Below are 24,168 nucleotides of genomic sequence, written 5' to 3'. Positions count from 1 at the left end.
CACGTTGATATAAGTGACAGGGCTCATTTGGGAATAAAGCCAAAGGCCAGACATTTTACCCCTTTGTTGTGATGTCAGCACTCATCACCACAACTTTTCAGATATTTAAACCAGCTTTGGGACAAAAGAGTTCCAACATGTGCTTTTAACAACAGTTTAGAAAAGAAAACTAACAAATCATCGTTTAGAACCTGCTCTTCTTACCTGTGAAGACACTTCGATGGACATAAAGCTGATTGTTGATGATGAATAGTGTTTGATATGAAATGGTTCATTAACAGATTTCTTTACAGTGGTGGTGATAGGAACCAGGGGTTGCCATGACTACAACACAAATACAGCCATTTTATTTACTATCCCAAACCACCAGCGAACCTAGTTTTATATGTAATAATGGTGATGATAAAATAGTTCTTAAACTTTCTTTGGGGACTATTTTGCCTCATAACAGCCTGCATGTCCCCACTACACCATGAATGAGCACGAAAACCTTCACTTTCTGTAACGGAGCTTTTAGAGGTGGACGTCTGGTTCCTATCACCATCACTGTGAACAATTCTGACTCAGTAAGTTTCTCTAGAACAGAGCGTTTCACACCAAACCACTCTGAATGACTTTAAATCTTGATGATTTATTTAAACAGAAATTCTGAAAAGTTGGTGGAAGTTCCCTTCTAAGAAACATCTCTTTTATCTAAATAAAGCCTTTGCAGGCCTCCTTAAGCATTAGATAGGCTGAGTGTCTTCATATGAATCAGATTCAGTGTCATTTTGCTGACTTTTTAATGCTGTCAACAAACATTTTTATCCATTAGATGAAGCTGTTGCTGATGGTTCTTTTTGAGTCTGTGGTCAGTGATCTTCTCCCTCGTCCCTCTCTGGTCTCTCTGAGCTGGAGGTCTAGACTCTTTGGCCCCATTTTTCAGTCCCCATCTGTGTAGCTGTGAAGAGTGAGAGAGAAAAGCAATCGATTGAGCTCCACCAGCAGGCGCTCAGCACGACACGCGCTGCAGGGTTACTCAGCAAGGCCGTGCGGGTTTTGCGCTCTATAATAATATCATCAACTTCACAGGACACTGCTGAGGTCATTATTATCTCTGAGCATTTTCTCCAGCTCTGTTCTGACCTGCTTTCTGTCAGAACGTGCAGCTTTAGAGAGAAAAGAAGATAATCTGAATTACTGAAGATAAAAAGACTGGTTGCTAAGGACAAACACCACCAGTTATTCCTGTTTATGTAATCTCCAAAAACTGCTTATGTAAGAGTATCTTGAGAGCACATTAAAACCACCACCACGCCTTCGTGCCTTCTTAAAAGCTCCTTAAGTTAAGGAAGGAAGACATGCAGGGCAAATTAACGGCCCACCATTAAGATCTGCGTATGTGTGTGAGAGAGAGTGTTTGTTTTTGTGCATTTCCAGGATAAAAAAGATCCTGACTTTGTTGAAACCAGAAAAAACGTAACTTACAGGACCAATTAAATCATCCTGACTTTTTAAAGTGCTTTTTATAAAAGCTCCATGTTTAATTTTTTAAAAACGGAAAGAGTAAAAACATTTCATATTTCAAATATTTGTTATTTCATATTGACACTTATACATATAATAATATAAACATATATTATTACATATACTGTAGGTATATATAAATCTCTCTCTCTCTCTCTCTCTCTATACACACACACATATATATATATATATAATGCATGTGGACCATATTACTATTATTACATATAGTTGCTGTCAAGGAAAAAAATGTGTTTTTTTTTACTTTTTTAAACTTTTAATTTAGCATAATTTGATAAAATCCTCCTATGAACTGCTTATAGATAATTATTTATATTTAGTGCATGTGGTGCGTATTGTTATGGAGTGGTATTGCCACCTTTTTTCATGTATGTTTGTTTACCATCAGTTTGAGTGTGTAAGAGAGCAGATAAAGAGCATTTTCCTGGTATAAACATACATATAATAATAATAATAATAATAATAATAATAATAATACAATAATAATAAAACATCAATAATAATAATAATAATTATTATTATTATTATTACGCATATGTAAAACATATGGGTCTTATTAATTTTAACTTACACTTTCATGTGTATAATATATATCTGACATATTATTACATACATAGAGATACATTTGAATAAGTAATTCATATAGAGTATATTAATATACACACTTACGTATATGTAATACATCTGGGGTGAATTCATATATATAGACACTTACATTTCGTTGCTGTCCAAAGAAAAACAAGTATCTTCAAAAGAGCACCTTTAGAGGAGAGGGCAGAAACGTTCTCTACTTTCAATGTAAGTCAATAGAAAAAGATTTTATTCCAAGCAGTTTTGGAGCATTTCTATTGGTCCAGTCATGGTGACATTTTCACACAGTGTAAAGAACAGCTGCTGAGCTCGAATGATGCACAAAATAAAAATCACAAAAAATGGAGATTTTCATTGGACAGCGACGGAATATTATTATTACATATAGGTACTTAATATCATGGGACACTTGGCCACGTCGTGACTTTGTATAAACCAAACCTGCTATTGTGCATACGAGTGTATTGTTTGCTCTGAGCTTTTAAAACTGCAGAACAATTGAGAACCAGTTAGAACCAGCGAAAGAGAGCAAAGCTGGTCTTTTGGTTATTCTGGTTGAGATTAAGGTGGAGCACGGCAGCACTTCCGCACACTCATCCAGAAACAAGTGAGCTTCTCAGAGTTAGAGTGACTGACAGCGAGCTGTGTGGGAGTGCATGGCCCATTTTAGCTGAACATCCAGCCTACAGAACAAGCTACGCAATTAGTCTGCACCATTTCACACTGCACTGCTTATAACGGTTACAGATCTAAATGGTTTGGAGTTATTATGGACGTAAAGCTGAAATATGCTTCTCCTAATATGACCGATGTGATCACACATGCAAGAATCTGTTTTTTTAAGCTAAATTAAAGCAAGTAATACACGTAATCAGCATTTACTAATAGTAATAAACATCTAATTAACAGCTTCGGCTTTATGTCTTTGACTATTACGTGAGCTAATTATATGGGGACAGAAAAATGATGAACACAGTCAAATTTATTAGAAATACAACATATGTACACATGCAAGAGTGCACACACACACACACACACCCGCACACATGCACTCACACACACTGAAAGCATAACATTAGCACACAAGAAAGAAGAGCATGACAGTAATGTGTACTGTCCATTACATATCTGGACAGATGGTACGCTGCCATGCTACTTACTGGAAGCACAAAGAGGAGAGTAACACAGAGAATATGAACAGACTGTATGCAAAGCTGAAGACAAATTTAGTACTAACAGCTATGAAATGTCACACACGTTTGGCAGGTTAACACGTCATCCTTGGTTCTCTACAAGAACCGAAAGTCTAAATCCTTCATAAATCATAGTGCTTCATATCTCTGTGAATGCAGTCATGTCCAAAAGTCTGAACACCCCTGGTCAAATGATATGTTTTGTTGATTTTCTAAGTAAATGCGTCCTCTACAGGAAACAGGCTTAAATATAACATGCAGATTTTATTGCACAATCCATATTTATTTACCCAGTTTAACCCCTTACATGGTCAGGATCCACCAGCTATGGGAGGTAAGTCCAGCCAAAAAAGACATTTAAATTAAAACAATAAAATGTAAATGCAAACCTCTTTTTGCAATTTCTTTTTCCAAACATCTGCACAAATGTCCTGCCAAAATTGAAAATGTAATGAAATGCCTACATTTGCAATTTAATTTTTCACATGAGTCATTTGTGACAAACATAAAAATACATTTAAAACAGCTATTTGTCATCTAATTTTAGTCATTATTGCCAATATGCAAATATATGTTAATTACCACTAGGTGGGGCTACACACGCAAATGTTATACTGGCATTTATACTGAGATACACAACAGTCTTCTAAGTTATACGAACCAGTCTATGCTCGACCAGGCTTGCGTTTGGTTTGATACCTTTTATCTGAGGCCGTTTGGTCTGAAGGCATTTGGTCTGATGTTCAGTTACACCAGATCTGAGACATGATGATGTTTTTTCTCGAGACTTGAAGTCGTTTAGTCTGAGGAATGAGGCCATTCTGACACTGAGGTCTGAGGATGTCCTAAAATCTACCCCACAGCCCCACCTAGTGCTAATTAACATATATATGCATGTTGGTTAACTTGAAAATGAAAAAGCAACGTGAGAAATGAAAAGTAAATCTCCAGCAGATGGCGCCTGTGTTTGTTTCCATTTGCCTGTTTTGCGTTTACATTTTATTGTTTTCATTTTAATTTCTTTTTTGGCTGGATTTGCCTCCCATACACCAGCAGGCCCAAAGTTTTATTACACACTTCTTGTTGAGGCTCTGTTAACTTATTTTAATTTAGAAAATCAACAATACATTGAATTTGCATTTCGACTGTACATAGAAACTTCCAGGGACGCAGGAAGGGGGTAAGTCGGGGGGCTGAGGTGGACGCAGCGGCCCTCGATTTCCCCTGAGCGTAATAAAGACTCTTGTATGCCTGTGCTGACCCAGCTCCTCCAGCTCCTGCTGGAGTTTGTATTTTAAATCTAATGTTTTATACATATCATCACTGTCCAAAGAAAAGCTATATCTCCAAAATGGTAATCCTACAAGTCAGGGCATAAAACATTCTTTACTTTCAGTGTGAGTTAATGTAAAGAGATTGTGTTACAAGCAGTTTTGGAGCAATTTTATTGGTCTATTCATCTTGTTATTTTCACACTATGTGAAGGTCAGCTGTTGATGTAGAAAAATAAAAAAATTGTTGAAAATTAAAATTCGCAAAAATTGACACGCTTGTGGACAGTGACCATGTTTATTTTCAAAATCTGCAGTACTGTTTAAGACAATGCTGCATTTTCATCAAAGTGAGCCAAATCACCTCCCTCACCAAGTCTGTATGCACAGTTGGAGGCCAGTTCTGAGACATGAAGCAGCCAATGATCAAAGTCTGTATCAGCTGACTGAGCAAATAAATAAATAAATAAATAAATAAATAAATGGCAGATATAACTGGCAGATATGTTATTAACAGAAAAAAGTAAAAAAGGTTTGAATTGTATAATATTAATAATATTTATCAATAAAATATGTATTTTGTATAGGGCAAAACAATGATGCGTGCTGTGGGGGGGGTGGCTCATGTTTTTATCAAATTCTGCTCGTTTTCCATCACCTACCTCCATTTTTCTATTAAGATTATGTAGACGGGTATGAATTGGTCACCACATCACATATCAACAATCTGCCTGGTCACCTCTCAGCTCATGTGTAAATTATTGCGCAATATGATGCCTTTTTATTATCCAAAAAATAGGAATGTAATTTTTTGTATTTTGTAGCATAAAATTTTAAAAACCCCTTTCTGCGTCCCTGGAAGCTCAACAATAGATTTTCCAAACCAGCAGTGTAGAAAACCATAGATGTTCACACTTGCACCACAAGGGGGAGACAAAGCACATAAAAATGTTTACCACACACTGCATTCACCCTGAGACAGAGTTTCCCGTTGTGAATGTGCTAATAACAACCTAAACTGACAGTTTGTTAAGACAGAAGAAGTGAAGACAGCAGAGCAAAGCCATAGTGGTGAGAAGCTGCAGCCAGGAGTTGAGTCAGGAGTCGCCGGTTAGCGTGAAAGAGTTAGCAAAAGAAGAGGCAGTTCCGCGCTACATTAGCATGCAGCAGCGCTTCCGCTTGTCTTTAATCTTTTTGGTCTTTTTGCTACCTGTGGCGCCCTCTGTGGTCTGGAGCTGGCCTGAGGCCTGGCGTTGGGAAGCGTTGTTGGCGTTGCTGTTTTGGTGTGGATGGGCACTGCGGTCTTCCTCACCCTCTCCGATGACGACGAGCTCGGCCCGAACGGAGCCCTCGTAGCTAGTAGCATCTTCGTCTGCGGCCTGATAGCCCATAAAGATCATGGTGACCGGCTCGTCTGAAGGCAGAGCGTTTAAGATGCTGACTTTGGAGTCGTTGCTGTAAGCCGAAGGCGGCCTGTGGTTCAACTCCGAATCCACACGAAGAGCTCCTCTCTGACGGTCTTGGGGGTCATAAAACGGCCCATGACTGTGTGTCATCTCTCTCTGATACAGCTCATGACCATAACTGTTCCCGTTGCTAGGAAAATACTCAGCCTGCTCATCACTGTAGTGGTGGAACATGTGAGCAGGTGGGTGAATTTCCTGTCCTGGATAGTGTTCGTTACTATCACAGTACACCAGCTCAGGCCATGCGGTCATTTCCACGCTATAAGGCTCTGTAAGGTAGCCGTTGGAGCATTGGTCTATGTAAGGCTTGCTTGGTGACGGTGAGCGGTTGTAGTTCATGTTGAATGGAGGTTCCTCGAGTTCCTGGGGCCGCTTCTTCTTCTCCGTCGCTTGCCGAAGGAGCTCCTCCACTTCCATTGGGCTGAGTTCGTCCACCCCGTTGGCTCCAGGCTGGACGGCGTCCGAGCGGAGCGCGTACACAGATTTACGGCCGTCGTCGTACACCTTGATGCCCTTGTGCTGCAGCTCCTGAGTGGAGACGGTGGAGGTGGAGATGACGCGGCTTTCGCCCGTTCGCAGGTCCTTCTGCACGTTGATCTCCATGGCGAACAAGGCTATGTGTGAGAAAGAGAGAGAGGATGTGAGAGAATGTCGTGATCAAGTGCAAAAGAGAGACGTTCTCATAAATAAAGGTGGTTCAGTGCCATAGAAGAACCACCTTCAGTTCACTATGCAACCTTTAAAGGAAGGTTCTTTGAAGGAGTAAGGAATAAAGGTGTAATTTAAGCATATCTGCAGGGACTCAGTGAAAGAAAGCCTGCTGACTTAAATCACACTCACGTACAGTTTCATGAGAACGGTTGGGTGGTCAAATGACATGTTTTGTTGATTTTCTAAGTCAAAATAAGTGAACGCGTCCTCTACAGAGAACACACTTCGGCCAATTTTAACACACATTTACTGCTCACTTTCTGAATTTAACAAAATGTAAATAAAAACTAAATGTAGACTTTTTCCAATAAATTAAACTCAGCAAATAAATAGAAATTATGCATTAAAATTCAGTTAGAAACTCAACAAAACAAGTCATTTGATCAGGGGTGTTTTGGGTAAAACTGTATAATGGAAAAGCTTTAATTTCATTAATGTAACTATGAAAAATGTTCATTGTGCTCTAATTTGTTTTTCAGTTATGAATTTTTTAAATTTTCCCCATAAAGTTCTAAACTGCATCTTAAATATTTCACATTAATTGCTTACAGAACGACTGAACTGAGCTGAAATATGAACTGGTTATAAATACAACACTAAGAAGAATAAATCACTTTAAATCAACGAGTTTCATGTTAATAAATTCTCAACTGTTAAATTTATCGGATGTATTTGTGCAACATTTCTTTTCAATGTAAACTTTCAGTAAGTTTTCACAATTATTTTTACAAAATATGGATTTTATTTAGTATTTCTACGTTTTAGCAAATATGTGAATTATTCATTTCTACATGCAATATTTGAAGCTACACCATAAGAATGACTTTAGCATTAAAATCTTCTTCTTATTATTATTTAGTACTTATTATTATTATTATTATTATTATTTTACATTTTATCAAGAGGGACTAATCCTTTCATTCAAACTTTTTTCTGGAGTAAGAACAGCTGAATCTGAGAAGCAGACTATAAACAAATAGCAAAATCTTCAAATAGAAAAAACACTGGATTTCCAAAATAACCGTTATAATGTGTTTTTAAAGAGGTAATATGTTCCTTTATTTCTTGTTGGGACTGCAAGAGACTGTCTGGTACCCAGTCAGTATTTTAGCTCAGTTCAGTCATTCTCTAAGCAAATTAACCCAGTATTTAAGGAGTTATCTAGAACCTGATCGAGCAAACTTTTTGACAGTCATAACTAAAATAATAATTGGAGCACAGCTTTGAAATTTTATAGTTTTTGCTTGAATTTTCTCATAGAGATCAATGTTGTGACTGGACTGGCCCTAGGTAAGTTGGCATAGAATGACTGACCTGTTACCTGAACATGAAAAAAAACTACAATCATAGAGTACAGATAAAGCCAATCAAGTCAATCAATTAATGAATGAGTCTAGCAGTAAATTACCAGGTTTGTGTTGGTCATTTGTGGTGTCTTGGTCATTTGCGGTTGGCTGTTTCCTCCGGTTTAAAGGTGTATATGATTTTGTTGTGTCTGGAATTCCTGGATAAACATGGATTGGCTCTACAAGGGAGATGACAAAAGTACTGTAAGTGATACGACTGAATCACACAATTAAAAGAAATAAAATTTGGTAAGTGTGTCAAGAGTTATCAATTTTCTTACCTGATTTGAAATTTTCATTTGCTGCCTGTAAGGAAATATGATTTTAGGTTTTAAAGTGAACAGGTGGACGCAGCTCAGAGAAAAATACCATGTTTTAATTTTTCTACCACTGACAGCTCCTGCTAAAGACACCCACTTCATACCATCTGCCAATACAATCTGCTATTGTTCATCTGAAAATGTGAGGAATATTCAGTGTTAATCTTTCCAGTTCCATGTGTTCTGTTTAACAAACAAATGGGCATTATTGCCGGCCACTTTATCAGAAACACCCCCCTTGTAACTCCTTGCTGGTGTACCGTTAGTGACTGCAACCCATCTGTTGATGATGACCACCCAAATAATATCTGCCTGTGGTCATAACTTGACAATGATGAATGAAGTGTGTGTGTGGGGGGGGGGTGATAAACTGTACAGTACCGATACAGTACAGTACTGTACAGTAGCAGAACTACAGTCTGTAACTGTATTCCTTTGTAGTGGACCTCTATGGTAGATTGTGAGTATATCATTCAGTCCATCCACAGAAATCTCTTTCCTCTTACCTTTATAATGTCCTCAGTGGACTTCTCAATGGCTTTCAGCCTCTTCAGAATTAGGCCTTCGTTTGTGGAGATGTTCAGCTCTTCTCTCTCCAGAGCCTCGATTTCTTTCTCTATCCTGCAGGACACAGAGGAATATTGGTCATGTGAAAAATCTGGGTATGAATTAATGTTTGGCTGTGTGTATCCAATAATTCCCACTCTGCTGGCATACACATTTGTTTTTCTACAATGTCAGGACATCAAGTAATACATATAAGTATACATACGTTTTACGTTTTAGCTGAAACAATCTACTTAATTGGGCATTAAGTGTTTGTTTGCTCTATTAATAGAATACATGTAAACAATATTAATATATTAAGTACTGATTTTTCTATATGTGAATGTGCCTCATTAACCTTTTCCAAACCTGTCCTTGAGGCAGCCTGGTATTAAAAACAGTTATCATTTATATATTAATATAATAAACTTTAGGACTTTACTTATCAGTCTTTATTTATAGCATCTTTTACACATAATGCAATAATAATATGCAAATGTATACGTAATAACATGCCAAATATGTATTATATATATACCCCATGTAATAATACAATTTTTTTACATTTAATGAGACATTTATAAGCCTCTAAACTCTAAACCTAACCCTAATCGCAACCTCAGAAGCCCAAAATGGAATGGTTTTGTTATTTATGTTTAAAAACAAATGTAAAAAATAAAACATGGAGCTTCTGTTAAAAAAAAAAAAACTTTTTGTTGGTCCTGATACGCTAAGTTAGCCTTGTTTTTCTCCCATTTTCCTACAAACTCAATACATTTTCACACTAAAAGTGTACAAAAACAATCACTCCAAACACTCAGATACACACTGGCTGGGCTTTGGTGCAGCACCAGTGCTGGCGTGCCAGTAAGTCACCCTTGGCACTTCTTCTTTCAAACACAACCCCATCATCCTGGCATTTACTAACAAAGTGGGATGAGCTCGGGGTGGCACTGCCCCAGAGGACAAGCAACAACTGGCAGGCCTCTAGCACGAGGCTGTTGCAAGACGCAATATGAGCAAATATGTGCTGATGCTGTGCGAGTTCACTCTCATTGGAGTGAGATATGCGTGGCGTGGCCCTTAGCGTCTTATCATCTGTCTCAGTCATTTCACAAACTCATGAATGAGGGGGACGTCAGCGTCTGCCAGATCCCTTATTGCCAAACTAGGGTGCAATAGCTTTCCACACGTGGGCCATTTTTTCCGACATGAGCGTAACTTGCACGTCTGTTGCCTCATGCTTCCTTCTTACTGGCTGGCATGAAAGCAGGCAGTGCTGAGGGGCAAATGGCTGGAAGACAATGTAGCCGTCCAAATGGCTTCATCAGCAACAGATGCCCTGTAAAGCAATACTGGAATCTGATGACACAGTACTCTGATACGGGCGGCAGTCAGAGACTTTAGAGTGTGGGTTGGTGTGCATTCCCTTTGTGTTTAGTCATATTTAAGCTGACCCTGTGTACAGTATTGAAAAAAAATGGCTAATAAATCTCTTAAGCTCTGTAATGCTACATATATTACATTCTTGTGAGCAGCTGTTATATACAAACAAGATGTTATAACTGTTTATAAATTGGTAGAATAAAAAGGTGTTTTTTTTTCTACTACATCAGATGTTTCAACAATTACGTATACAGTTTGAACAAACCCAGTCAAATTACTGTTATCACTGCTTTGTTGATTTTCTAAGTGAATAGTTGACTCATCTACAGGGTACAAACATAAATATGACATTTTTCTGTGCACAATTTTTTTCTGTGCAACATTTTACACACTGGAAAAAAGTAAAATATAAAACATAAAAGGTGCCATAACTTTTGCACAGGCCACATTTTATGTATTATTTCTCCCAATATGTTAAATCCAGCAAATAAACAGTGATTGTGCATTAAAATGTGCAGAAGTGTGTCTCTGTAGAGGCTGTGTTCACTTATTTTCACCTTAAAAATCAACAAAACTTATCATTTGAGAAGGGGTGCCAACAATTTTGCACAAGCCTTTATCCACTATTATATAGTTGTTATAATTGTCACAGCATATAGTTCTTGGTAAGATATGTGTCCTTTATTTTAAACAGAATACGAAACAGTCTATGGCTGAACGGCCATTCACACTGAAGTTATAAGGAGTGTTTCAGCCCCGACTGCTTTTTTAGTGAAGCACAATACAGGGCACCAATCAGAACAGAGCTCATTTACATATGTGTGGTTTATGTTATGACTGGTTAATGTGATAAGGATATTCAGGGGAAATAAAATGCAGCTGTAAAGAAAAATGTAAGATGGCAGAACCGGCGCTTTGTTGATGCTCACCGGTGGATGTTGCTCTGCAGTAGTTTGGTCTGTTGAACGTCCTCCTGAGCTTTCTGAGCCTCCTGAGCATTTCCAGCGCTCGCACCGTCCATCAGCCACAGATCCCTCATAGACTTTTTCTGTCCAACGTGCGACAAAGGAAGTTTGCAAATGCTGTTAATGCATTACATTATGGCTGTTTAATACAGCCAGAATTCCATATTGTGAATATGACATACAGTCGTGTGCATAAATGCATGGATGTTGACAAATTAATTGTTATTGTTTTTGTATATCACAGCATATTGGAGTAGAAATTCAATAATGAACAGAATCTCAGCTTTAATTTGAGAGCATTTATATACAACCATTTTCATACAGAGCCCCCCCCAATTTTAGGGGTTCAAAAGTAATTGAGTAAGGACAAACTAACAATCATGAATTCAACTGTCTTTTTAATACTGGGTTGTAAATCCTTAGCATTCAATAACTGCCTGAAGTCTGGAACCCAAACACATCTCCAGAGGCTGGGTTTCTTCCCTAGGGATGCTCAGCCAGGCCTTTACTACAGCTAAGAATGTCTCAGTTTGCATTGAAGCAAAGAAAATGGTTCTATATAGAACCATGAACACTCAAAGAACCTTTGCATGATTAAAGGGTTCTTTGCATGATGAAACTCCTCCTCAGATTGATGGAAAATGTACTGTATGGTTCTTCTATTGTTACGATGTCAAGCACGTAACAATAGAAGAACACTTTAGGGTGCTATATAGAACCCTTTTCAAAAAAGGTTCTATATAGCACCATATATAGTACATTCATACACATTTTCCATCAACCTGAAGAACGCTTTCATGATGCATAGAACCATTTAATCATGCAAAGGGTTCTTTGAGTGTTCATGGTTCTATATAGAACCATTTGCTTTACTGAGTAACCCTTGAAGAACCATCTTTTTGAAGAGTGTAGATCTTTTATCTGCCCACTTTTAGGTGAAATAATGAGACCATAATTCCCACCTGGCCATGGAACAGCAAGCAGCCATTTGCCCAAACACTTCTGAGCTCTTAAAAATGGGGGGCCTGTGCATGAAAATGCTTGTTATTCCCACAATGTTCATCTGATTTGGGTGTAAATACCATCAAATGAATGCAGAAATTCTGCACTTTGAGCTCACGTTCATAATTTAACTTCAACTCCAATATGCTGTAGGAAACAAAACAATAACTTTGTTGGCATCCAAATATTTATAGACCTGACTGTATATTAAGGTCTAATTAGAGGGCTCATTTGCATATTGAAGGATTCTGCCACATCAGTATTGCAAAGACCCAAACTGCAATAACAGTTGACACAAAATATATATTATTGACTTATATATATAAATAAAGTCCCATCTGCTGCAATCTGTCTTCTCCAAATTCATACCAGCCGTTTTGTCAAAAGCTTTTAAATTGTTTACATGATTAAGGCAACAATGGTACCTTGAGGTGCTGAAGTTTTAATTTCTCCCTGTCAATCTCCAGTCGTTTTGAAGCAATGTCCTCCTGGATTTTCCTTTTATCCTGCAGACGGATGTCAAAACAGTTCAATGACGAAAACAGAGCTTTTTTTCAGAAGGTACCTGTTCTTACATGAGCGGGCTTGATAAGTTAATTGCTAGCTGTCTAATATAATAGCATTATTGATGTCACTTTGACAACAAGCTTTAGTGGCTAAAGTAAACAGTAAAACCCAAATATGAAAAGTGATGGAACTTCATATCGAATTGAATTTGTTTTCTGAATAACATAAAAGCACAGAGTCATGAAGCCAGACTAGTACAAGACCACTTTACCGTAATGGCCTGGAGTCGCTCCTTTAACAGCTCTGCCTCTTCCATCCTGACTCTGGAGAGGAAAACAAAACACATTTATTTGCTATTAAGATGCATTTAAAGGAATAGCTGGGTGAAAAAATCTAATTTAAAATGTATTTCTCCTTATGCCAGCTGGTGTGGTGGAGTCCAAAATTTGCTTCTTCAGTTTTATACTAGAGCTAAATGGACAAAGGTTAGGGCCAAATTCTTTGTTCCAAATGGCTGCTATTATTGTTTTTAGCAAGGTGATGTACTTCTGTTCATTTTTACAGATAACAGTAAGTCAAACAGAGTCATAAACCATATAAGCAAGTCTATTAGAGATTACTTAAAGGGGAATTCCTCTGATTTTTCAAAATGTCTGAATATTTAACTGGTTAAGATGTAAATAAAGTCAACCAGTGTAGTTTGATATGAAATGCTCAATCCCAAAGAAACATATAGGCTGTGTTCCAAAGCTTAGGCTGCATGTATTTGATTGTACACATCATGACCCCTGGTTCCTATCACCACCACTGCAAAGGCCAAAGAAGTGAACTTTGAACACCAAGCATGTCTTGGTTGATTGAGGGTTGGAGGAGAACTGTGTATTTGAGTTTTCGCTGAACTTTTCCTTTCAAGGCTTGTTCACAATAGCAGTTCACTCGCTTTTTCTTTGTATCATATGTTCTGTCAGTCTCAGGCTGTTTGATGAATGATCAAGTATGTTGACGTAGGTCAAACTCCATAAGCTGAAACCGATAGGGATCCACTGCAGTGACTGTTCATAGATCAGCAGCCTCTTCTTCACTGCCACACCAGGAATAGCACTGCTGGGGGGACGAGCGCACAGATTTGCCAAAAATAATCTGCCTGACAGGATTTGATTGCTTGTGTACGGGTGGGTGACCTCCACACGCTGCTGGCTTTCAGTGACAACCGGGTCAGCCTGAGGCAAGAGCTCACAGTCATTCAGCATTCAGCCTCTCAGATCAGTGCACTACAGTGAAGCAGCATGTTACACACCACAGTGAAACAGTTCATTCAAAATGACATAAGCAAGGTGACAAAACTAGACATAACAAAATAATAGTGGGTGGTATGGACAAAAACGTGCATCACAGCACAACTAAAATTTCAGGCGGTTTCCGTAAATATCATGATATCATACATCATCTTAGTGTATTTATCAATTTTTTCAAATAAAACCACTTTAGATGCTTAAATAAACCTGTTTTTGTAGGTTTACAGTGCCTTATTTTTATGTCATTTTCCTATAACATTTCAAAATAATCATATGTAACAACGGAAGTAAATTTAAAATTTTGTTTGTTCATCATAATACAAATATGACTGAACAATATACTATCGCTTTCGGGACAAAGCCTTGTAATTCATCCTTACTAGCTGCCCTTTACAATAGCCATGTTTACATGCAGCCTAATAATCCATCAATAATCCGACTAATAGCTCAATTGGAATAGAATACGTCCATGTAAACACATCAATCGGAATAGAATAGTCCGATTGAGGCCATTCACAATACAGTTTCTATCTGATTGAATGAGGTGGGTAATCCTGTAAATAATCTCTTAAATAGAAGAATAATATCCGTGTAAACACCTGTATCTGATTACATTCCCTATCAGAAAGTTTAAGTATGTTCTTATATGTGTCGCATCACAGCGAAAGTTTATACCGTTCAACATGGCGGAGCAGAAACTGGTCTGCAGAGGAGACGAAGTTCATGCTGTGATCTTTAAAAGACGGCGGTGGGATGGACGTCCAGTTTATGTGTCTCAGAACCCGACGTCTTTCTCTCGACCTTCTTTAATAAGGACGTGTGAAGGACGTTTTCCTGAGTCTGACATCATTTTAAAGTAATTAAAACACAAGCACTGCTCACTGCTGCTCATCTCACTCTGACTGGACTCACGTGATGCTTGTTGTCACGGTAACATCTACACTAAGTGGTTCTCTATGCATGCATGTAATTTTGGATCAGGTTACTTGTAGTGTGCATGAGATTTGAAGATTTTAAACAGAGATTTAAAGTGAGCATATAAGCACCTCAGTCTTTATCTATAATCAGAGTGGATTCAATGGGATTAACAAAAATCTCTGCATGTAAACACAGCCATTGTGGCCAAGTTTCATGATGAATCTACTGATAATATTGATCCAAAATTAGTGGGAATGCAAAAATTCTCCTTTAAATTTCATTAAAAGTTAAGAAAATGTTTTCCTTCTCCTGTGAAGTGACCATTTTGGAGATTTTCTTCTGACAGCAGCGATGCAGATAAACCTATGATGCAAACAGGTAAGCACACAACAACTTGTCTGACTCAAAAACAATGCTAAATTTTTTTTTCACATTCACAATTTTCTCAAGTCATTTGCCACATAGGTGCGTCCTGTACACTTGTGCTTACATATCTGAGGATCAGACACTGCTGGACTTTCGTAAATATTGCAGTCATTCATGCTAGCAGTACCATCTGATAATCTGTGGATTGTTGGCTTGATTCTAGGACCAGCCCCCGAGACCATGACATTCTCAGATGCAGCTGATCTGAAGCAGCTGCCCGATGGAAGCCATGCAAAAAATAAATGGAAGCACAGTGGGCTAAAGGCTAACCCCAAGAGACTGGCTGTTCTTTATATACTTCTCACTAACGTCTGCTCCTTCAACAACTGGTGCGAGACTTCTGAGCTTTCATTTTTTATTTTTATTTTTTTTACTGAAACATGATTGAAACATCCCTGATTTCATTCAGCACAATTTTAACCGTAGTGTGCACAATTACAGACTGTAGTCCATCTCTTTCACTTTCTTAGCCCCCTTTCACCCTGTTCTTCAATTATCAGGACCCTCACAGGACCAACACAGCTCAGGTATTATTTGGGTCGTGGATCATTCTGAGCACTGCAGTACCACTGACATGGTGGTGGTGTGTTAGTGTGTGTTGCGCTGGTCTGAGTGGATCAGACACAGCAGTGTCACTGCTGGACTGAGAATAGTCCACCAACCAAAAATATCCAGCCAACAGCGTCCTGTGGGCAGTGTCATGTGACCACTGATGAAAGACTAGAGGATGACCAACACAAACTGTGCAGCAGCAGATGAGCTATCGTCTCTGACTTTACATCTACAAGGTGGACCACCAAGGTAGGAGCTTCTAATAGAGTGGACAGTGAGTGGACACAGTGTTTAAAAACTCCAGCAGCACTGCTGTGGCCCACCACCCAAATAATACCTGCTCTGTGGTGGTCCTGTGAGGGTCCTGACCTTCGAAGAACAGGGTGAAAGGTGGCTAACAAAGTATGCGGAGAAACAGATGGACTACAGTCTGTAACTGTAGAACTACAAAGTGCACCTATATAGTAAGTGGAGCTGATAAAATGGACAATGAGTGCAGAAACAAGGAGGTGGCCTTAATGAAGTGGCTGACTGTATTGTAGTGTATTGATTAATAAATACGTTATTATGCATGTGTTGTAAATCCTTATGAAGGTAAAGTTTTACTAATAACTCCATATAATGCCTAATTCCACTGATATAAAGTCTGCCATTATGTCTCTGATAAATCCTAAAGTTCAGTTTAAAGGCAAGTGTAAGCAATTCCACAGAAGCGTCACTGTGAAATGCCAGCAAGGGTCTCAGTGTTTCAGTGGTCCTCAGTCTCCTCTTACTCTTTCCATGAAAAGTGAGGCAGACTGCAGCCGTCCTGTCTCCGTCCATCTGCTGACTCAACCCTGCGCATCTGCTTCACACATAACACCACATGGTCCGTCTACTGAGAACACTGAGAGGCATTACGCTGCACGTACGGCTGCCCCCACAGTCAAACCACTCATACACGCATTCTGGACGTCATAGTCAGTCCAAATCTGACACTGAATACAGGAGCTGAAGGTATGTGTCATTAAAGTGACAGCAAATTATATATTTATGCAGTTTTAAATTTGACCATCCTCTAAGGGAATTACTCAGAAGCTGTGAGCTTCTCCTTAAAGCCTAGGAGTGCTTTATGTCACCAAGAGCCGTAGGAAGTGGGCAGAAATCCCACTCAGACAGAGCAGCCGAATGCAAACAAAGCTCTTCAATTTAAACCTCGAACCATTTCACTTAAATTTGTATAGGGCTTTCTACACTGTTCCATCCTCCTAATGAGTGGAAGAAAAAACACTGAGAGGAACCTAGATTCAAAAAGAGAAACTCCCTAAGAGCATGAGGAAGAGCCACTGAAAGGAACCAAGACTCAAACAGAGAAGCTTTCTAAGAGCATGAGGAAGAACTACTGAGAGGATTTTTTATCTTTCATTTAATCTTTTGTGTACAGTGTCCTTGAAAGTTACTCAAAAGGAAAATATCCCAAAGAGCATGAAGAAGGACTACTAAAAGGAACGAAGACTCAAAAGGACAAACTCGCTAAGAAAGTGAGGATGAACAGCTGAAAGAAACCAAGACTCAAATGAAGAAACCTTCTAAGAGCATGAAGAACCATTGAGATGGAACCAAGACTCAACAGGACAAACTATCTAAGAGCATCAAGAAGAAGTACAACAAGAAACCAAGACTCAACAGGACAAACACGCTAAGAACATGAGGAAGAACAGCTGAAAGAAACCAAGACCCAAAAGAAGAAACTCTCTAAGAGAATGAAGAACCATTGAGAGGAACAAAGACTCGACAGGACAAACTCTCTAAAAGCCTCAAGAAGAACCACTGAGAGGAACCAAGACTCCGAGGAGAAACTCTCTAAGAGCATGAAGAACCACTGAGAGGATCCAAGACTCAAAAGGAAAAACACTCTAACAGCATGAAGAACCATTGAGAAGAACCAAGTCTCAACAGGACAAACTCTCTAAGAGCATGAGGAAGAATCACTTGAGGAACCAGGACTCAAATGGAGAACACATCCTCCTCTGGGCTGCTTGTGGAGTTACTATACAAAACATCAAATAGTGGCATTACAACAGAAAATCTAAAGCTCCTGTAGAGGCCACAGGCGTGGAGGGATGAGTAAGCTAACCCTGCTGTTTCATGCATTCCTGAAGGCCTGAGCTGTGTCTAAGAATAGAGGGTCACCCAGAGCTGCAGCCCTGAGGGAGCCCCACTGTGACCCCGTCTACTTTGTCCCTGAGGACCGCCAACAGGTGACGTCATTTCCACAGCCGGACTTTACGGACACACTGGACAGACTGGATAAACAGAATGACGTGGCAAATTTAGTGGTGCACAGTTTTTACCTCTTTATGATTCTTTTGGAAAAGTCACCACAGTTTTCACCACAGTTTGATTATATTGGTACAATTGGGTACAAATATTGGGATGCAAGATGACAGATTATTCAGCTTTTGATTATCCTAATATTTGATCTGATATGTGATACCAATTTTGAAATTTGCCTTGTGTACATGAAAAATAATGGATAATGGCTTATTTTTATATTGTTACAACCCTAAAAATAATTGCGTAATTATTTAAATGGCCCTCAGGCCCAAAGTTTTATTACACACTTCTATAACATAAGAATAGCCCAGCCAGTTTGCATTGAAGCCCCTTTAGTTACTGAACAATAAGCCTTAATATGTAATAAGCCTGGGATTTTCAGGGTTAATACAAACAATACACCATAGTTTTCTCTGTTTTAATGCTTGAATATGGCCCTTATACTATATGAAATATTATAATAACTTACTTTAATTGAGTCTGACATTCTGAAATCAACGAATCTGCATGCTAGAATTTAATATCCATGTTCAGATGCATTTTTCACACTGCTGTGTAATAATGCTACACTTCCACAGTCATATGCAAAAGTTTGTGCACCTCTGGTCAGATGACACATTTTGTTGATTTTCTAAGTGTAAATAAGTGAACACATCCTCTACAGAGACACACTTACACACACAAACTACACATTTTAATGCACAATTACTGTTCATCTGCTGAATTTAACATATTTTATATTCTATGTTTTATTCATTTTTTTCCAGTATGTTAAACTCAGCAATTAAATGTAAATTTTCCTCTACTACTTGCAAAAATGCCAGATTTCAGTGTGTTCTATGTAGACGATGTGTTAAATTATTTACACTCAGAAAATCAACAAAACATGCAATTTGACCAGGGGTGCACAAACTTTCACATTCGACCATGCTTCAAAACTAAAGCAGTTGAAACTCAGCATATAGTACAAGTCTAGAAAGGTTAAATCAGGTTGAAGTCTTTCCAAGATGCCACAGTCTTCTATTGACCTCTTTTAAATATGATTATTGACCTTATTTTAAATATTTGATATCCTTATCATTAACAACAATCAAATGCAAATGGCACTGGATAAAAACCTTACAAATAAAAATGTATTTCATTATTAACTTGCAAACACATCACTGAAGCCACCTCATGATTCAAACAGAAATGGGTGAATGACAGGTGCAGTCTTTTATGGTGCTGTCACTATCAATTATGTTAGTAATCAGGTTAATTAGTAATCCTGTTATTTTTGACAATGAATTGAATAAAAACACAAAAATAAAATATAAAAACACTATGGGGCACAAAAACGAATGTGCATTTCTGCATGGGTGCATCTATTAGGTTATTCTGAAGAGAGAGAGCAGTAGGAGAATTTAAAATATGCATTATCATAATGCAAACTGCCAACTAATCACTGCCAATTCAACTTCAATTGTTTATTTCTTTAAATTGAGTAATTGTGACAGCTCTACGATGATGACTATGATATGTGAACTGATATAAACTGTGGGTTCTCCACATGGTCAGGACAGGACTCCTCAGTCAGTTGTAGCTGAGAAGAAGTTTCCTCTAATCTGCTCTAATCTGATCAGCCGTGCCTTGAGCAACAAATCTCCTGCGGCATCTGCTCCCACAGCAACAAAACACCCCGCAGAACACGGCTATTGTGATAAACAAACAGTTATGACTGTGAAAGAGGTGTTAAATTCTCTGTAATTAAATGGTTAAGATGTAAACAGAGTCTTTCAGAGTGGTTTGAAGTGAAATTCTCTGTTCTAGAGAAACTTACAGTCACAGTGGAACCAGACGTCCACCTCTAAAAGCTCCTTCATAGAAAGTTATTATATGAAATAGTTATGAACACACTGCCTGATGTCTGAGACATGGTTATTATTATTATTGTTTTCCAAATAGATTCAGCAGTGGAGAGGTTCATGCACCCAAGAGACCTTTTTGTCAGATTTATCACTATTTTACCATCATCAGCATTACATATAAAACTCAGAAGGCCAGTGTGGGTTCACTGGTGGATTTGGATAGTAAATAAAATGTCTATATTTGTGTTGTAGTCATGGCGACCCCTGGTTCCTATCACCACCACTGTAAAGACATCTGAGTCTCTACAATCAACCATTTCACACCAAACCACTCTGAATGACATTGTTGACATTTCAACAACAGAATTGTGCAGAAATTTGAAACATTGGTGGAATTCCCCTTTAACTGTGAAATCACAGATACGAGTGTTTTAGTGGATACGTTCTAATTGCTCTAATATTATAAAATGTGGTACACTTTATTTTTGCCAAACGGTGCAGTGAAAATGGCAGTACACCAGTGCTACTGTTAACATGGTGTTGAAGAGAAACAATAAATAGCAGCACAATAAATCCAGCGGAAAGTGGGTGAAAGGGCCTGCAGTTCAGGCCCCTGACACTGGGCTTAAAGGGGAAATCCACTGATTTCATTCAAAATTTCTGCATAATTCAACCGTTAAGATGTAAACAAAGTCATTCAGAGTGGTTTGATGTGAAATTACTCAGATGTCTTTACAGTGGTGCTGATAGGAACCAGGGGTCACCATGTCTACAACATAAATATAGACATTTTATTTACTATCCAAAAGCACCAGTGAACCAACATGCGTTTTGAATGGATTTTAAAAAGTACATTTTTGGCCAAAACATTGTCAAAACTATCATAAATCAATGTTTCAGGCAGTGTATTCATAACATACATACATACATACATCATCTAAACCGCTTATCCTTCTGGGTCGCGGTGGGGTGCGGGAGCCTATCCCAGCTGTCATTGGGCGGAAGGCAGGATACACCCTGGACAGGTCGCCAGTCCATCGCAATGAATTCATAACAATTTCATGTAATAACCTTCTGTGAGGGAAGTTTTAGAGGTGGACGTCTGGTTCCTATCACCACCACTGTGAAGAGTTCTGACCCTGTGTGTTTCTATAGAACAGAGCATTTCACACCAAACCACTCTGACTGATTTTCTTTACATCTTAACCATTAAATTATGCAGAAATTTGGAAAATATCAGTGGAATTCCCCTTTAAAGGCAAATGAATGTCTGAAAAGCAGGCCAAGAAGCCCTCAGGTACAGTTTCAGACACCTTTGGCACTGATTATGTGCGATATACACCGACTCAGGGATGACATTAGACTGCACACCTAAACAGATTAACACTCCTGGGTGTGAATGTGAACTCTCACTTCTGCACGTCATTTAATCTGCTGGATCCTGGGGTGCAAAACCCCTAACGAGGGGACTTCTGCACACTTAGCAGCATTAACAGATTAGACAGGACCCTGGAGGGAGTTCTTCAGTAAAGGGAATGGTTCTACTTAGCACCATGAGTCCTGTATAGAACCATTTGCATGCTTAAAGGGTTCTTTGCATGGTGAAATGGTTCTTCAGATTGATGGAGAATGTGTTGCATGTGGTTGTAACACCACAAAGGGTTCTGCAACTGTTATGGTGTCAAGCTTGTAACAGTAGAAGAACCCTTTTTGGTGTCATGTAGAACCACTTTCAGAAAGGTTCTATATAGGACCATATACAACACATTCTCCATTAGTCTGAAGAAGCATTTTACCATGAAAAGAACCATTCAAGCATGCAGATGGTTCTAATACAGGACTCATGGTTCTTTTTAGAACCATTACCTTTACTAAAGAACCCTTTAAGTGTGCAGTTTATCCTATTCTAGCACAGCGTGTATTTTCTGGAGGAATGAAGGGAGAGAGAGACTCTTACCGGCTGCGTGGAGCTGAAAAACGAGCGGTTGAAGAAAGTTTGACCCTCCAGTGCGCTGTAATACTATTAGGGTGCTCTCACGTGGCGCGCCTGCGCAGTCGGTGGGCAGAGCCGCTATGATTGACACTCCACCGCACCAGTCAGAGGCGAGTGCGCCTTTCTTTCTCTCCAGGCGGCCACGCCCCCAAGCTCATCTAACTTCGCTCTCTGGGAGGTTTGGTCAGTAGTTTTGGGTTGATGATGTTTAATAACACCTTTTAAGGCTTTTTTTATTAGTATTCATTAGTATTTCATTGTTCATTAAGGCTAAATACAGTCGCATGCAAAAGTTTAGGCACCCATGGTCAAGTGGCCAGTTTATTTGCTGAATTTAACATATTGGGAAAATATATGAAATGTCTTAAATGTTATTAAATATTTTATGCCTTATTTTTTAGATGTGTTAATTTGTCACTTAAAAAATAAACAAATTATATTTCACTTTTTTATGTTTTTATATTCATGTTTCATATTTGATGCTTTTAGAAATATGGCAAAACGAGTATTTTCTAAATTCAGGGTAAGTTTTGGTCAGTCCAAAATTTCATATAGCATAATATTGGGGTGCAGTGTCCATGTACTGTAAATTGAAACCATATTTGTGTATGAGTTTAACATGTGCAGGACGATGATGCATGAACCCACACACAGTTAGATGGATTAAGCTAAAACAGCAGACACAGCATATTTTTACTGTAAATAAAAAAAATGTATATATCTTAAAGGGGATGTTGCCTACATTGGGGCAAGAAGCCCCCCTTGTAAATCTTGGTTTTCATCCAGGTTTTACTAAATATGTAACATTTATCTCTAATTATTTCTAATCTTTGAAGTTTTTTTTTTTTTATTATGTTATTATTCAGAGTGGAATTTTAAAAAATATAATAAATTGACCATAAACAATGATTCCACTTCATTTTAATAAGTTATGATAACAGACAAATGATAGCAAAACAGAAACATTTGAAATATTATTTTTTTACATTGTCAATAGCTATTATAACTATATTAATTAATCAGTGATATTATGTAAATTCATTTAGCTATATTTTTATCATATTATAATTATTATACAATTATAACAACAATTTAATTTAAACAATTGCATTTCAACATTGTGCCAATTTGTTTGCATTCACAATTTCATCATTTCAATTTCATTAAGTCTAAATGATTGTTAAACATGACAGAACAGATCAGGTGTGGATGATAATGTGGACCTCATCTCAAGAAAGACAGCTAAAAATAAAGCCCAGCTCCAGCTAATGCTAATGCTAGATAGCCCCCAAGACTCCAGTGAAGACTTTGTCTTTATGATGACAGCTAAATAATATTTTTCTGCCAAATATGCTAAAGGGGGGCCTTCTGCTGAGTGTCCAGGGGGACTTCTTACCCTACACTGTTTGAAATAAAGGTTCTGTGCTGGTACATTTCTCATTCATCAAGGTACAAACAATGTTAATGTTCCCTCAAAGGTGCAACAGTGGTTTTAAGGTCCAACTGTGATCCTTAAATAGGTTTTTCCTAGTGGACAAATACATATTTCTATCTTTTTATGACCTAATGTTTTAAAACAGAACAGTAAAATGAAAAGCCTGGAGACGAGACGTTCCCTGACTAAAGGTACTGAGACGTACCCTTGAGGGTCCTGCCCCAGTGACAGTTTAGTACCTTTATTCTGAGAGTGTAAAGGTCTGAAATCCAAATGTAATCCTCTACAGGGGCTCCTAAATAAACGCTTCTTTTTAGATAATGGACAGATTAAATTTGATAAACAATGAACCCTTTTAAAGCTTAAGATATTAAGTCTGTTATTTAGTAATAGTAGTGTCCACACAAACCTCAAAGTTAGCTTAATGAGTCGTTAAAATCTTTTTGTTCATCCATTGTGAACATTTTGATTAAAAAATATAGAAAATAGTAGGTGCCACACCTTTAGAACCATGATGTCAATAGTGTGGACTGCATGAGTTGCTATGGCTTGGGCTGG

General features: G+C 38.2%; 1 protein-coding gene across 2 annotated transcripts; it reads right to left on the bottom strand.

The window, feature by feature from the left end:
• Nucleotides 1-776: 776 nt before the first annotated feature.
• Nucleotides 777-22,221, bottom strand: palmda (palmdelphin a). Of its 2 annotated transcripts, XM_036565298.1 has the most exons (9): nucleotides 22,140-22,220; nucleotides 13,100-13,151; nucleotides 12,747-12,827; nucleotides 11,284-11,402; nucleotides 8,929-9,043; nucleotides 8,384-8,408; nucleotides 8,165-8,281; nucleotides 5,790-6,659; nucleotides 777-940 (listed from the first exon to the last, which is right to left on the bottom strand). In XM_036565298.1, the coding sequence occupies exons 2-9, from the start codon at nucleotides 13,142-13,144 to the stop codon at nucleotides 900-902; spliced, it is 1,413 nt and encodes a 470-aa protein (XP_036421191.1). In that variant the 5' UTR covers nucleotides 13,145-13,151; nucleotides 22,140-22,220; the 3' UTR covers nucleotides 777-899. The 2 variants fall into 2 exon arrangements, with proteins under 2 accessions (XP_036421191.1, XP_036421189.1); XM_036565296.1 differs by lacking the exon at nucleotides 777-940 and having other exon boundaries at nucleotides 5,731-6,659; nucleotides 22,140-22,221.
• Nucleotides 22,222-24,168: the final 1,947 nt, after the last annotated feature.

The sequence above is a fragment of the Colossoma macropomum genome, unplaced genomic scaffold (assembly GCF_904425465.1).
Source record: "Colossoma macropomum unplaced genomic scaffold, Colossoma_macropomum, whole genome shotgun sequence".
NCBI classification, from domain to species: Eukaryota; Metazoa; Chordata; class Actinopteri; order Characiformes; family Serrasalmidae; genus Colossoma; species Colossoma macropomum.
Note: the sequence above shows the minus strand (reverse complement) of the source record. Positions and strands in the feature narration are given on the sequence as shown.

Excerpts from the sequence above, each read along its gene's own strand:
- palmda (XM_036565296.1), bottom strand. The coding sequence starts at position 13,144 with ATGGAAGAGGCAGAGCTGTTAAAGGAGCGACTCCAGGCCATTACG. Across the intron at positions 11,403-12,746 it reads TAAAACTTCAGCACCTCAAG|AAAAAGTCTATGAGGGATCT; the intron begins GTACCATTGTTG and ends CACGTTGGACAG. Across the intron at positions 8,409-8,928 it reads CCACTGAGGACATTATAAAG|GCAGCAAATGAAAATTTCAA; the intron begins GTAAGAGGAAAG and ends ATTTCCTTACAG.